General features: G+C 33.3%; 1 protein-coding gene across 1 annotated transcript in view; it reads left to right on the forward strand.

Annotated features, from left to right (window-relative positions):
• LOC129972472 (vesicular glutamate transporter 1-like) overlaps window positions 1-14,378 on the forward strand; it is a 165,350-nt gene that overhangs the window by 70,212 nt on the left and 80,760 nt on the right. The window contains exon 2 of the mRNA XM_056086617.1: window positions 1,018-1,107. Coding sequence (XP_055942592.1) covers window positions 1,018-1,107 — 90 coding nt within the window. The remainder of the gene's footprint in view (window positions 1-1,017; window positions 1,108-14,378) is intronic.

A 14,378-nucleotide genomic window follows, 5' to 3' on the forward strand; every position in this document is an offset into this window, starting at 1 on the left:
TGACTTTAAATTTTTTTTTTATATTACTTGTTTTCTCTTGGGTTGCGAGTTCGAACCCCGTCGGCCGAAGACTCTCCGTGTGTCTGTTGGCTGGCTCACGTATAAATCTGTCACAAAGTCCTCCATGTCGAGAGTAATACCACTGGTGGTACTGGATCAGGGGTGATCATTCTTTGATTCAGGTCTTAATTACGATCTGTGGATGAGGGAATGAAATGCATGAATGATGTTCACCCCGTAAAAAGGGTTGTGACGTGTGTGTAGCTAAGTCGTACCCTTGGCCCTAGATGGCGCTACTGAAAAAACAAAAGACACACCCTTGGCTTAAAATCACTGACTTCTAAGAAAGAAGTCAGTGATTTTAAGCCAAGGGTGTCAGTGGTCATAATCAGTGGGCTTGTCTATGAAAAGTGCCATTAGAAACAGCAACAACAGCAAGGTGGATAAAATTCGGTATAAAGGTTTAACATCAGTAGTACATATATCTTCTAACTTCTGAACCAAATCCCGCAAGGGATCGACCATCTATTATTATTTTATAACTGTAGCAATGATCTGAATATATGAAATTTGGTAAGTGAGTTTGTGACTACAAGTGTAATTGTCTGTCAAACTTTGGTTTAAATTGGTTGCGTCTAAAATACACATTTGAATTTCGAATATTATTGATCTCCAAGAAAAACAGCAGTAATCATAGGATAGATTCAGTAAAATTGCTAGATTCACATCAAAACTTAATATTCCGTAATTATTGTACACTAATGCCATGCGTTCTCTTGGATAACACCTTTATTAAAAAGGATTCGGGAAAGTTTTAGAGAAACCACTTTCACCGGTATTGCCCCGGTTCACTCATTTTCCTGTCTCATTCTGTATATATGGGAACAAGTAAAGTTAAATTATCCGGTAGTATTTTACGTACACTATTAGAGCATGGAATGACTGAAGTGAAATATCATTCGTGATATTATCTGAATAGCTATCTAATGGGTTCTTGTTTTTTCCCTCTTCTTTCAGAAAACCTCCGGATCAACAGGAGGGCAAGGGCGAATTACTCGAGATGTTCTCACTCAAGGCCCTCAGCAAGCCCAAAGACAAACTGATGCAGTAAGTCACACTTTCATTTTAGGTTTCATGACTAAGGTTTTTAATTTTGGAAAAACTGAAATATTTTATTTATATCAATAGTGGCTAAACTATGATTCTTGTTAATTTTAAAAAAGCTAAAATATATTAATTATATCAACAATGCTTAAATTACGATCCATATGGGCTGGTGAAATCTTTAGAAGGCTGTTTTGTCGCAGATCTTTATATAATATAGTAGAACAGTTTTTTTTTTTTTTTTAGCGAAGAATGTGCGAAGATTGAAAAGGGTAACAAAATTCCCGCATATCTATATCAATGATTTTGGAAATGATGTAATCTAATCGAATTTCGAATCATATTTTGTAATAAGATTTTTTATAGCACATTAACTGTTTGTATAATTTTGTGGTATCGATATAGGTTTTCCTATTAAAATATTTTTAATGAATCTTGACTTGTGCGACGTTTTCACTGAACCGGCAATTTTTTTTATTTGATATCTGTCAGATTATCAAGAAATTACAGTAAAATAATTTAAAACATTACCATGAAAATGTCATCAGTACATTCTTATTCGGACCAAATTAAAAAATGCAGTTAAAGCATTGTACATCGCGTAAGTGTTTTTTTTTAAATAATTTTTTGTCTTTATTGGATTTTATAAAATATTAAATTTGTCTATCTTGAAAACAATTTTTCGATCCGCTTCTGAAAACGTTTATATATTTCTATTATAGAATCATAATATTACAAATAATGGCATATGCATTAATATTAACTCCATTTTCAGCTTATTATTTATTCTGCTTATCATTCATATCATTTAATATCTATTATTGAATTAGAATTACCTTTTAAAAAATAAATAAAATTGGAACAAAACAGTAATGTACATTGCAATGAAGCTATGTCATTCCTTGTCTTTCACAGTTTGCAATGGCAATTACTGAATTTTATAGAACTTTTCTGTTACTCAAATCTAGCAATTATGCCTACACATTTGACCATTTAAATGAAAGTCGTCTTAATTCGTATCTAGAATATCCCATAAACATTCATAGGGGACAACTCGGACCCGGTCGAAGACACACGGAAAAATCTAAATGACCGGGCAGACACGACAGTATTGATGGAAATTAAGGTTGAATCCTAAAGGTCATCACCGGCTATGGTGCATCCCATCCCGTAGGAGGCACGCCCCGACTTTTGTAGGGGTAGCAGACCCCATACCATTTCTGTACCCACAAAGCGGCGAGAACTAATCACCATTCTGGAAGATTCTCAATCTAATTTCTGTCATAGGTAGGGGAGTAAGCAGACTTAACATCATTCATTCAAGAGACAACTATTCAAAAATCCCCCTACCCCCTCCCATCCTTATTTCATAGCTAGTGAATATTACAGATTTCTTGAGGGTAATAGCAAAGAATTAATCGCATCACTCTCCGAATGGGAGAGAAACGCAAATAAAGATGAGTGGCTGAATGGTACAATGTGCATTGATTTATCATTTTCCGAAGTCATAAAATATTTTTAATGAAGATAAAATAGTAATATTGGATTCATAAAAAAAATTAATTAAAGCTTTTAGCTTTAAAATAATTTATCATGTGAGCCATTTTTCTTTCATTTATTTGATTCATGTTAACATTTTCTTACTAAACGCCATATTTTTTTAACAAAACATAAAACAAGCGAATATAACACGTCTTTGTTCTGGGAATATATCCTTTATTCCCACATCCATTTCAATTGCTAAATAGTTATAAAAAATCGAATTGTATCTCAAAGGATAACCATTTCAGTACAATTATCGTTAATCTGAAATGAAATTCATCGAATTCACAATTCTGTCTTCGATGTTACAAATTAAATAATGTTTCTGAATACTTCATTCAGTAATCAGTGATAATTAATATCATTCCCTGGATAATAAAGCATTTGTTTCCATTCAACTAGATTTGTGAAAACAAATTTCATACTTCTTTTGCGAAAATGGTAATTAAACGGAGCAAATCGAAATTTAAACAATAGATATTTTCCTACTAAAACTGTTTTTTCATTTGTTGATGAAAATAAATCTAATGAGATTAAAGTAAGGAGTTTTCTTTTAGAAAAGCGAACCTTTAAAAAAGTTGATAATTATTTTTTCAGTATTATGTGAATAGACATTTTAATTTTCCATAGAGAATTTATTTTCTGTAAGGTAGTTTCTATGGCGTTTATTTTATTTGAAATGAATGCTTCTAAATTAAACTAAACCTTTCGGGAAATTAACTTCATTTGATTTTTCATTTCACTTAAATTATATTCTTTTTTTTGTACTTTCAATTATATTCTTCTTTTGTATTTTCTATTATATTCTTCTTTTGTAATTTCAATTATATTGTTCTTTGATACTTTCAATTTCATTTTACTACGTAATCCTTGATGGCTTCATAACCATTCAGGTCGGAACTGGCCAATTTGAGACACAAATGCATGGAATATATCGAGGCTACATCCTTACTTTGGTGTGGTTCGAAAATTTGGAGAGGAGAGTGACAGGCGAAGTGTCATCTTGCCATCTGACCGCGGACCAAAATAACAAGTTTTTGTGACAAAGATATCCACTTGTAGTTTTAAAATAGAACGGTAATATAATGAAACTCGTAATAAAAAATGCCAGAGTTCTACAGGGCGAGGGAAAAATTTTTTACACGAAAAAAATTCAAATATGAATTGAGTTTGTTTTGGCATTTCATCCCATTTCCGAACTTTTCTTACAGAAAATAATGTCAATTTATAATTAGAAAAAAAAATCGAATTATTGAAAGCAGTTCTACTGGCGCCATAGTACAAACAGCACTTCATGTTACTTTGTTAGGATATAGCAATGAAGTGTCAAAACTCATGAGAATAGGAACATTCCTATTCTCATGAGTCATAAATAGCATAAGAAATGTATAAGAGGGAGTGCTTCGTCAAAACTTTTATGTACACTCCCTTGATTCATTTGAAAAATTTTCTGATGTGATTATAGACTCACGACAGGTATTGACTGACTTTGAAAGCGGAATATTAGTTGAGACTAAGCGAAAGGGGATTTCCCTTTCGGAAATTGTTAGTGAATTCAACATCACCCGCTTCTTAGGGTCGAGGTGTTCTCGGAATATATAATTTTAGGCATTGCCTCTTACTATGGACAATTACTAATAGACCGAGCGTCTATTTAGAGTAGTCGCGCCTATTTAGATAAAACAGCGATGTATGCTTAGAGTAGTCAATGTTAATAGACAAATAAGACTGCGTCAAATAACTGCAAAAATCGATAAATATTTACATGTATGCATAAATACAAACAGAGAAAGAGAAAAAGAGAGAGGCGATATTTGGGCTTAGAATAGTCAATGTTAATAGGTAAGAAACACTGAGTCAAATAACTGCAATAATCAATATATATAATGCGAACATGCATATATAAATACACACAGAGAGAGACGAGATTTGTGTTTAGAATAGACCAGGTTAATAGGCAAACAAAACTCCGTCAAATAACTGCAACAATCAGTATATAAAATGTGCATGCATACACATACACACGAGACTAGCGATGTTGTATGCTTAGAACAGTCAGTGTTAATTGCCAAGTAACACTACAACTAAATAACTACAACAATCAGTACAAGTATACTTGCATTCACGCATAAGCATACATACGACAAACTTCCTCATGAGGTAGGTTCAATGGCATTTGGTGATGTTGGGATATGGCAGCATTAGGTCGGTTACTAACACGCTATCGACTACATTGTCTCTGATGGGCTCGAGATACGTCGATTTGACACTAAATGACTTTTAAAATATTGCTTGATCAGATGAGTCACAATTGTAGTTATTGAAGATGCTCGAGTATAGTGCAGATCACTAGAGGTTATGGACATAAGTTGTTATTAAGATGCTGTAATAGCTATTAATGGTTTCATATTGTTTCCATATAATAGTTAAACAATAGTACGATGTAACTTTTTAAAGGTACTGCCTATTAAATGTGGTAGTCCTCAGAATTATTCCCTGTGGGCAGTTTTTACATAGCATGGATTGAGTCATCTGGTAAAATTAAATGAATCATTAAGAAAAAAATGACTCTATCCATCAATTTAGAAACAATATTGAGCTTTTCGGTGACTTCGATTATCTGCACAACCACAGAATTAATCAAGATGACAAAGTGCTGTGTCACCGGGTCAAACCCGTTCGCAGTGGGTTGTGTTCTGCACCATCGATTAATTTGGTTATCTAGATAGCCATACTTGAAGTTATAGGTCATATATGGGATAAGACAGAATGGTCAGTTTGGGAAAATTCTTGCTCTGTCAGCAATTTCTCAAATATGGAAAGACTATGAAAACAATATGGCTAAATATATTTATCAGATGACTCGGATGTTTTTCTCAAGGTTGATTCAAGGTGACTCAAAGGTTCAAATTTCTCAGTTACGGAAAGGCTGTGGAAACAACATGGCTGAATATATTTATCAAGAGACCCAATCAAAGACTTTCTGGGTCAATATCGCGTCAAGTTACTGCACTTCGCCAAACAGAAGGAATTCCTACACAATATATTAAGAGGTATTTCACAACTTTTGGTTCTTGTGTGTATATATTCTTAAGATATGCATCACATATTCTTTTTCTCTGGCAGAATAACGACAATTTCTAAGTTGAATTTGCGCTTGCGTTTAATGAACTTATTTCCACGGAAAGTAAATTCATTCAAAATAAATTGAAATTCATGAAATATTTTTCTTTAATAGAATTAATTTTAAAGCTATTTTGCATAAAAATATTCTAGACTAGATAAAAAGGAGAATGGGAGATTTTCTTATTATTGTACCTTACATTTTTTTAGGACTATTTACAATTCAAATTTTTTACACTTTGTGAATCTTCATCACTGATTAAAGTACACCATCGTAACCAATTAATGAAATTTCTACAACTGTTAAAATGCTTCCTAGATGATTGTCATCTTGCATAGCAAGTAAAAAGCTGAAGTTTACTTGAGAAACATTTAGCTTTCGTTACATAGTGTTTGAATTGAAATGGTTAAGAAATTCCACACTTAATAAGCTATCATATAAAAAAAACTATACCACATCTAGAGTATATTTTTTAGGTATTACGAGTAAGGTTAAATTTTTTTTTTTTTTTTTTGACATATGGAATAAGATTTTACTCTGTTCGATTTTAATGTGCATTATCAAAATAAAAATAGGAAACACTATAATCATGTGGTATAATATTTACAAGACTAAATGAACTTCATTCTGTAGAAACTGCTGAATTTCTCTATTCTTTATAAAAAAGGAGGAAATGTTTATAGATTAACATTAAAATTGTATTTGTCAACTATTTAAAAATCCAAGTATTAAATCGTGATAAATCGAAATCCTAGAAAGGAGTTTGAATTCCGCCATATCTCATATAATTGGAAGGCTGTAATTACTAAGAAAAATCTGTAAAAAGGCAACCTATCAGGATATTTTAATTAAAGCGTCATCATTGAAAATGACATGATGTTTCAATGAACAAATTTGCCATTATAAATACTAAAGTTAAATTCTAGTTGAGTGTCAGTGGAAATCAGTATGTATTTCTTAAGATGAAATAACCTTAATGAATGTTTATAGTCTATAAGTATTTTAAATGAATAATTGACTCATTAAATTAAAGTCCTGTTTCGATGCAACTCAATGGCTATTTAAGATTAATTTTCGAAACTGCGAGCCAAAGGCAGATATGAAATTGATTCTTGAGGGACACTCCAATTTGCAAAAATGAGGCACGATGGTACATTTAATATTCAAAAAGGACTATATACACGATAAAATCAGGTCGCGAACCCATTTTTCTATCCCTAACACTAGTCTATTGATGCCAAATTTAAGTTTTTATATAAAAGTTTAAGTTTTTTGTATATGTGTTCTCTAGATAATTATTCGTTACATGTTGGACGATATAAATCAATCTTAAACATTCTCTATTTGATTCTACATCCTTTCTCTCTTTTTTGTATTTAACAAAGTAGACGAACAAATTACCACTACTAGATCTCTTGAATTAGCTGACAATTTAAATGTTAAAGGCTTACCTAATAACACATATTAAAAAGATTAAAACTTATCTGTGTTTATCGGGAATTTTTATATATGTAAAATTTATATAAGTCCTATGCTATATGTGGCAAGAAGGATCTAAAAAAGGATATGAGTTATAAAATGCAATTTAAAACATTGGTGATAGCTGTAAGAGGTTGCTCAAATGAGCTGAATGTCAATTTTTATTTCGTGAAATTTATAACTATGCCGTAATTGAGAAAATAACAAAGAATCTTCTTTGTGAAAATCCTTCGCATTTCATGTTCATAGTAATAACAACTAAGTGATTTTAAATCAAATATTGATTAGAATTTTAATCTTAATTGTCAAAGAAATATCTGTGAACAGAGATTTTCACTCAATTTACACCTAAAGATTGTAACTTGGCATTGTCATAACTCCAGAATAGGAAATTAACCCTGCAGTGGAGATGTAATCCAGTTCCTCAATTTCGATTCGGGCTGAACACTAAAATTACCATAGAAGTAGACTTAGATTCTATCAGAGATTGGACAGTCAATTTGATTGGTCCGGTAGTTCCAATGTTGCTGATTTGATGGCTTATGCTTTTCCCCTTTCTCGAAAAACATATCTGTGTGACTGTTTAATTTCTCAGAGGTAATTTCTTTCTCAGATGGTGTAATTGCAGAGGTTTAATTTCTCAGATGGTGTAATTGCAGAGGTTTAATTTCTCAGATGCTGTAATTTCTCAGATGGTATAATTGCAGAGGTTTAATTTCTCAGGTGCTGTAATTTCTCAGATGTAATTTCTTTCTCAGATGGTGTAATTGCAGAGGTTTAATTTCTCAGATGGTGTAATTGCAGAGGTTTAATTTCTCAGGCGCTGTAATTTCTCAGATGTAATTTCTTTCTCAGATGGTGTAATTGCAGAGGTTTAATTTCTCAGATGCTGTAATTTCTCAGAGGTAATTTCTTTCTCAGATGGTGTAATTGCAAAGTGTGACTGCAATTTAATTTCCTAGATGTAATTTAATTTCTTAGATTTAATTTCTTTCAATTTTTTAATTTCTTAGATGCTGCAATATCCGTTTGATGTTGCCTCTGAAGGAGAAAATCTTTAAACATACTGGCATCGATTAATCCTGCTACATAACTTGTTTTTTTTTTTTTTTTAAATTGAAAAAAATTCCTAATCGTTGAGAATGGATATATGTGGAAGGTAAAAGCAGGCCGTGAATTTTTGAGGATACATTTTTAAATAATAATTTTTCTAGGGAAAAAAATTACAAAATCACAGCGCGGCTTAGAGAAAGAATTACATCTTTAAGTATATAAGAAATATTCTTTTGACGAATCTCCACTTTAAACTTCTCTGAGATAGGAAAACACATTTTTGGAATTGTCTCTCCGTGCACCTGTCAATCTTTTTATTTGTCAGCAACAAATAAAACTCAGAACCGCTTTGTGCTAGACGGATGAAATTTGGTATACAGTCTTTACACCTAATTTTTAGATTTCTGTCTAATTTTCAATAAAATTCATACAGAGGAAATCTGTCTGTTCTACTGTTCGAATATAAGTTAACACGATTACTACAAAACGAGACGAGCTCGATGGATAAAATTTGGCACACAAATTTAACATCTATATTGCTGACACCTATCAAATTTGGAACCAAATCCGTCAGTTTCTGTCAATTTGCACTTTCACAAGCATTTAAGCGCCATAAGTGAAAAACGCAATGATTTAAATGTATGAAATTTGATACGTGACCTTATGACTACAATTTCAATTTTGTGTCGGATTTTGATTTCAATCGTTTAGAAATAATGCGTCTAAAACACACATTCGATTTTTAAACATGTATTGCTAAATGCCAGAAGCAGTCACTAAGAATCACACGATAAATTCAATAAAAGTGCTAGAATCAAGCCAAAACTAGATATTATGTAACTATTGTTCGTCAAAGCCATGCCAAACATTCGTGGCCTAACCCAACGTTTACAATTTTATCTGGGTAAAGAGCATAGTACCTTTACTAGAGAATATGAATCAAAATTTTGGAGGGACTACTCCTGCTGGTTTATTCCTTTTATTCTTCGGTATACATAAGTAAACATCATCCTTTCATTCATAAGGCATTAAATATGTAAATAAGTGAATACGTATCGATAAGAGGAATGTGACTTTTAATTTGTGTCATTAGGATTCTCGCGTAGGCTCTAATGGCACCTACCATGTTCTCCAAATTGTTATCCTTAACTTCGTAATACTTATGACACTGGCGATATATGCCAACGTGTCTTTCAGCTGATTAAAGTAAATTGGAAATTTACATCATTTTCTAAGAAAAAAAAAATAAGTGGTATTTACAACGCTTTCATACTAGGAAAAAATTATTTTTTAAAAAATATTTATTGCGTTTTCCGTTTCAAAGTTTCCAATTCCGTCAATTTCCATTTCTATCAATTTCTTCATAGGATTACCAGATAGCAGCCGTATGTCTCAATAGGGAGTGAAATCCATAAGACTTAGTGGTTCAGCCTTTTGTATCAAAATGCCGGCAAAGAAAAAAAAATCTGCTGGTGCAGTATTTGTAATGTCTTTGAAGACAGGATAAAATGGACAAATTTTCCTTAATACTCTGATACTATACCGCATTTTATCTTGAAGTATCTCTGCTCACAAACTCAAAAGCTCTTTTTCAAACTCGAGAACATATTCCGATTTCTGTGCCTCACTCTAAAAGCCCCGCGGACAATCCATTCACACCGAAATCGTTCCCACCTAGAATAAAATGCGCCTCACGCCTTTCAGAGGGGGGTGGAGGGCGCATCAAGTGGAAAGGGAAGAATGGTGGAACGGACTGGGAATTGCCCTCCTTGATCCACATACGGCTATCAATGGACGCTTAGGAGAAATCTCAATTCCCAGAACCCCAGGATAAATCTCACCCCCGCTCGAAGGGGCTGAAGGAAAGTCCGTGGAAAAAGCAGGGGAGGGGGGGACTCGAGTGACGATGCGTTGATTAACTGCTGAATCGATCCCTCCCAATGTTTGGGATTGAAGTATACACTGAAGAATAGCTGCATCAGAGGGGAATACATTAGGAAATCAATGATAGAATTTTCTGCAGACGATTTCACAATAAATGTTTTTTTTTTTTTTTTTTGCATAATACTATTAATTTAATTCGAATAAGCAAAATTTAAATCAATGGCAACGATAAAAAAGCGTGTATTAGGCGATGTTTAAGAAATATGGGACAGTTCCAAAAACTAAAATGAATCAAGAATAGAACATTGTCTTGTATTTTTTGTGTAATACAAACCAATGAACTCTACGAAGCTGATCTTGCCAACCAACAATATGAAGACATAGCATGACGGAGGATGTTGATTATAGGATCTAGCCTTAGGTTCTGCTCTTAACAAAAATTATTCAAATATTAGTAGATATGTTGTATAGCAAAGGATTGTTCTTTATAATCGGGTTTTTCGCCAGGGGTTTTACTACATTTCCATTTCCAGAGTTTTTTAAATTTGCCTCAAAGGAATACAATAGTATACTAGTGTTCTGTGGAAGACCTCCGGGGAAAAAACCTACTTCCAACTATGGAATCGAAAATCAAATTTTACTTCAAGTTCTATGCATATACTCCAGGAATTTTCTTACCAAGAGAAGATGCTATGTTTCTAGGTTTTCACTAAATCCAGATTCCGAGACGCGGTTGGCTGCCGATGAAAACCCCTTCAATCATTTCTCTTTTTATCATTCATTGCCTTTTTGAATATTTTATAGGAAACTGTTAAAGACTTTAGATCATGATTCCCTGTTAATATTAAGTCACATTACGTAGACAAATATATGTAAGATAATTTAGAATCTACATATATAGAAAACGAAAACTAGAGCTTCCTAATATATTTTTGACAGAATCTTCTAGTATCTAGTTACTTTATATGAAATAACCGAAATGAAAGCAATCAAGTCAAGCATTGAAAACCCCTTATTATTTCATAATGCTTGGTTGTTTCAATATATACAGGGTGAAGCAGAAAAACCAGGAGAAACAATTTTTAATATAACTTGATAAAAAATAAATTAATTAACAAAATATTACAAATAGTAGTAAGAGTAGACTTCTGCTAACAAATAAATTTAATTTGTTTCAAAGTGGCCGTCTTTTGCAGTGATGCCGAGGCGCAAACGCTTATTGAAATTTCCTAGAATGGACTGCAAGTCTTCTATCTTTAATCTACCCCATTCCTACAGAAGTCATTGCTTTAGAGCGTTGAGATTTTTAAGTCGTTTAGTGCGGGTCCTAAACTCTAAAATGGGCCATATACTTCTTTCTATGGGATTGAAATTCGACGAGTATTGAAACCATTCTCCAGATGATATCACGTCCAGAAAATGTTCCTTCCATCTTCTGTCTTTTTAGCCATGTGAATTGGTGCGGAGTTTTGTTGAAACTCCAACTTTACATTGTCGAAGTGCATTTTGACCCACGAAAATACAGCAGCTTCTAGAATGTCCCACTGGCACAAATTTGATTTATTTTAACGCCCCCCTCATCTTCAAAACCAGAGATGTTTCGCCTCTTGGGCGCAAATTCGGCCACAGACCTTGACCGACTTTGAATTTTTACGATGTGCAATAATTGCTGAAGTGCTTGCAGTGTCTACAGACTAGATCCTATAATTATAGGAGTTATGATCTTTTGGACGGTAAATAGCTTCTCAATAGGGAAAAGGAATCTCTTTCAGAACAGACTTCCGGAACGTTTTAAAAGTTTTCGGCGTCTTTGGAGCCGAACGAGTTTGTTTTCTTCATTGAGAAGCTAGTATTTTTAGAACTTAAAAGGCTTCAGTGCAAGCTCTGTTTTTGCCATACGTTGCACTGGTCGGTCCCTTATTTCCAGTTCACGAGCGATCTTTCTCATGGAAACCCTCAAATTTCATCGAACTCGCTTTTTGATAACCTTCCGGCTATTGAAACTTTTCACCATACTTTTTCTTTCACTTCCTGAATTTTGACCATCATTGCTAAGCTGTTTGAAACGATAGTTTGCATCAGACTCTGTTTGCTGAGGCATATTAAGAAAATGAACAATTTCATACTGTCGTTTTTCTTGCTTAAACAACTCTAAAATAACATATCTTTTGCTTGGCATTGTAGAAAAAAAACCAAAAAACGATACCTAAACTGAAAGATACATTATAAAATATGTTATAATTCAAGTAGTAGACAAAAAGAAATGAACAAAAATGAAAAAGAAATTAATTAACTTCGATTCTATGATGTAATAACTTTGTCCGAGGTTTTTTTTTTCTTCTTTCTTTTTGCAGTACCCTGTATGAGGGATATCCATATATGTATGAAGTTCCGTTTTCAACTTTTGCTGGAAAGCATTGCATTCGTGATTTCACGCATGTGCGTCCATTCACTGACAAACAATTGAAGTTATTTTTAGATCGCTGAGTATTGCGTCGGCTGCATGGTAGGATGGAATAAAAATTGAAAATACTACCAAATGCGAGTTAAGTTCTGTCATCTGGATTTTTAATGCTAGGAACACTAAATCAATTGAAATCCATTAACGAATTTGTGAAGTTTACGGACAAACATGATCAATGATTCGGTGGTAAGAAGGTTGAAAAGAGGTTACAATGAAAGATGTGAAAATGTTCGCAATGAAGAAGCGAGTGGGCGTAGATATCTGATTGGAGATGATTTGCTAACAGAAGTTGTAGAGAAGATTAAGGAGAACCGAAGATTCACCATTACGACACTGTCGATACATTTTCTTGCAATTTCCCGTTCACTTTTTCATCATCACCGGCGACGTTTTTCTTTGACGATTCATGCAAAAGCTTGTGCTGCGCTGCGCTAAGATGAATGCTTTAACACTGGTGACAACAATGCTGAAAAAAAAACTAAGGATAGTTCTTCATTATACAATTAAAAAATTTCTAATCCTTTCTTTAATTTCTTAATGGAACTTAGTTTCTGGATATCTCTCATAGTTTCTGCAATATCCGACTTCCCTTGTTTATGTTTTTATTAGACAAGGTACTTTTTTTACTGAATCAAATACATCTTCTTGTCAAATTAAGGTGTTATTGATAAGTTTGAGCCGGCGTCCTGGCATGGGGTAGCGCATCTTCCCCGTGATCTGTGCGTCCCGGGTTCGAATCCCGGGTCGGGCATGGTTGTTCTTCATCTGTGTTCTATCTGTGAGGTATGTGAATGTGCTCCCCTGTAAAAAGGGGTTGTGCAAGCGAATGTGTGAGTGTCATCTTCATAGGAGCTAGAAGTCAGACTTCTGCCCTCGAGTGCTCAGGGTCTTTACCCTCATAAGCTACTGCACCCCTTTCCGTGGTAGCACGGACACAACATCATCACCATTGATAAGTATGCACAAATTTAATTCAAACTGAAAATTGCAAGTTTGTATTGGAAATCAATACATATATTTAACAAAAAGATGCAGATAGAATGAATTTAAAGATAAGTCATCAGCAAAATAAAACTTATTTCTAAAGTTTTATGGAGCCTTTATTTGATGTATGCATCGAGTAAGGAACACCAAATTCATTATTATATCAAACTTATCAAGATCTTTATTATTGCCTTGAGAGTTTGTTAATATTTTTTTCAGATTGATAGTGCGAACTGAATACTGCACATGTAAACGAATGTCCCATTTTTGCTTTCTCGTACGTCAAATATATAAATAAAAATTACTATTATCGTCAAAAAATTCAATCCCACTATTTTGACGAATCTCCATGTTTCAAACCTCCCCGTGTTCCAAAAAACGCATTTTTGAAATTATGTCTGTCTGTCTGTCTATCATCACGGTAACTCAAAAATGTTTTAAACTAAGCGGATGAAATCTGTTATGTAAACTTAACACTAAATTCGTATATTTCTGTCACATTTTGAATGAAATCCATATAGAGGAAGTCTGTTTGTCCGGCATTCCGAGGGCAAGCTAGGACGATAACTTCAAAAGTTAAAAAAGTAAATAGATAAAATAGGATACATTGATTAAGCGTCAAAAATACATATTCGTATCCAATTTGGAGTGAATTTCTTCAAGGAATTGGCCGTTTGTACTTTTGAATACATGTAACGTGATCATTCAAAAATTAAAAACTTAGGTAAATGAAACTTGGCTTAT

Source organism: Argiope bruennichi, chromosome 6 (assembly GCF_947563725.1).
Source record: "Argiope bruennichi chromosome 6, qqArgBrue1.1, whole genome shotgun sequence".
Taxonomy (NCBI): Eukaryota; Metazoa; Arthropoda; class Arachnida; order Araneae; family Araneidae; genus Argiope; species Argiope bruennichi.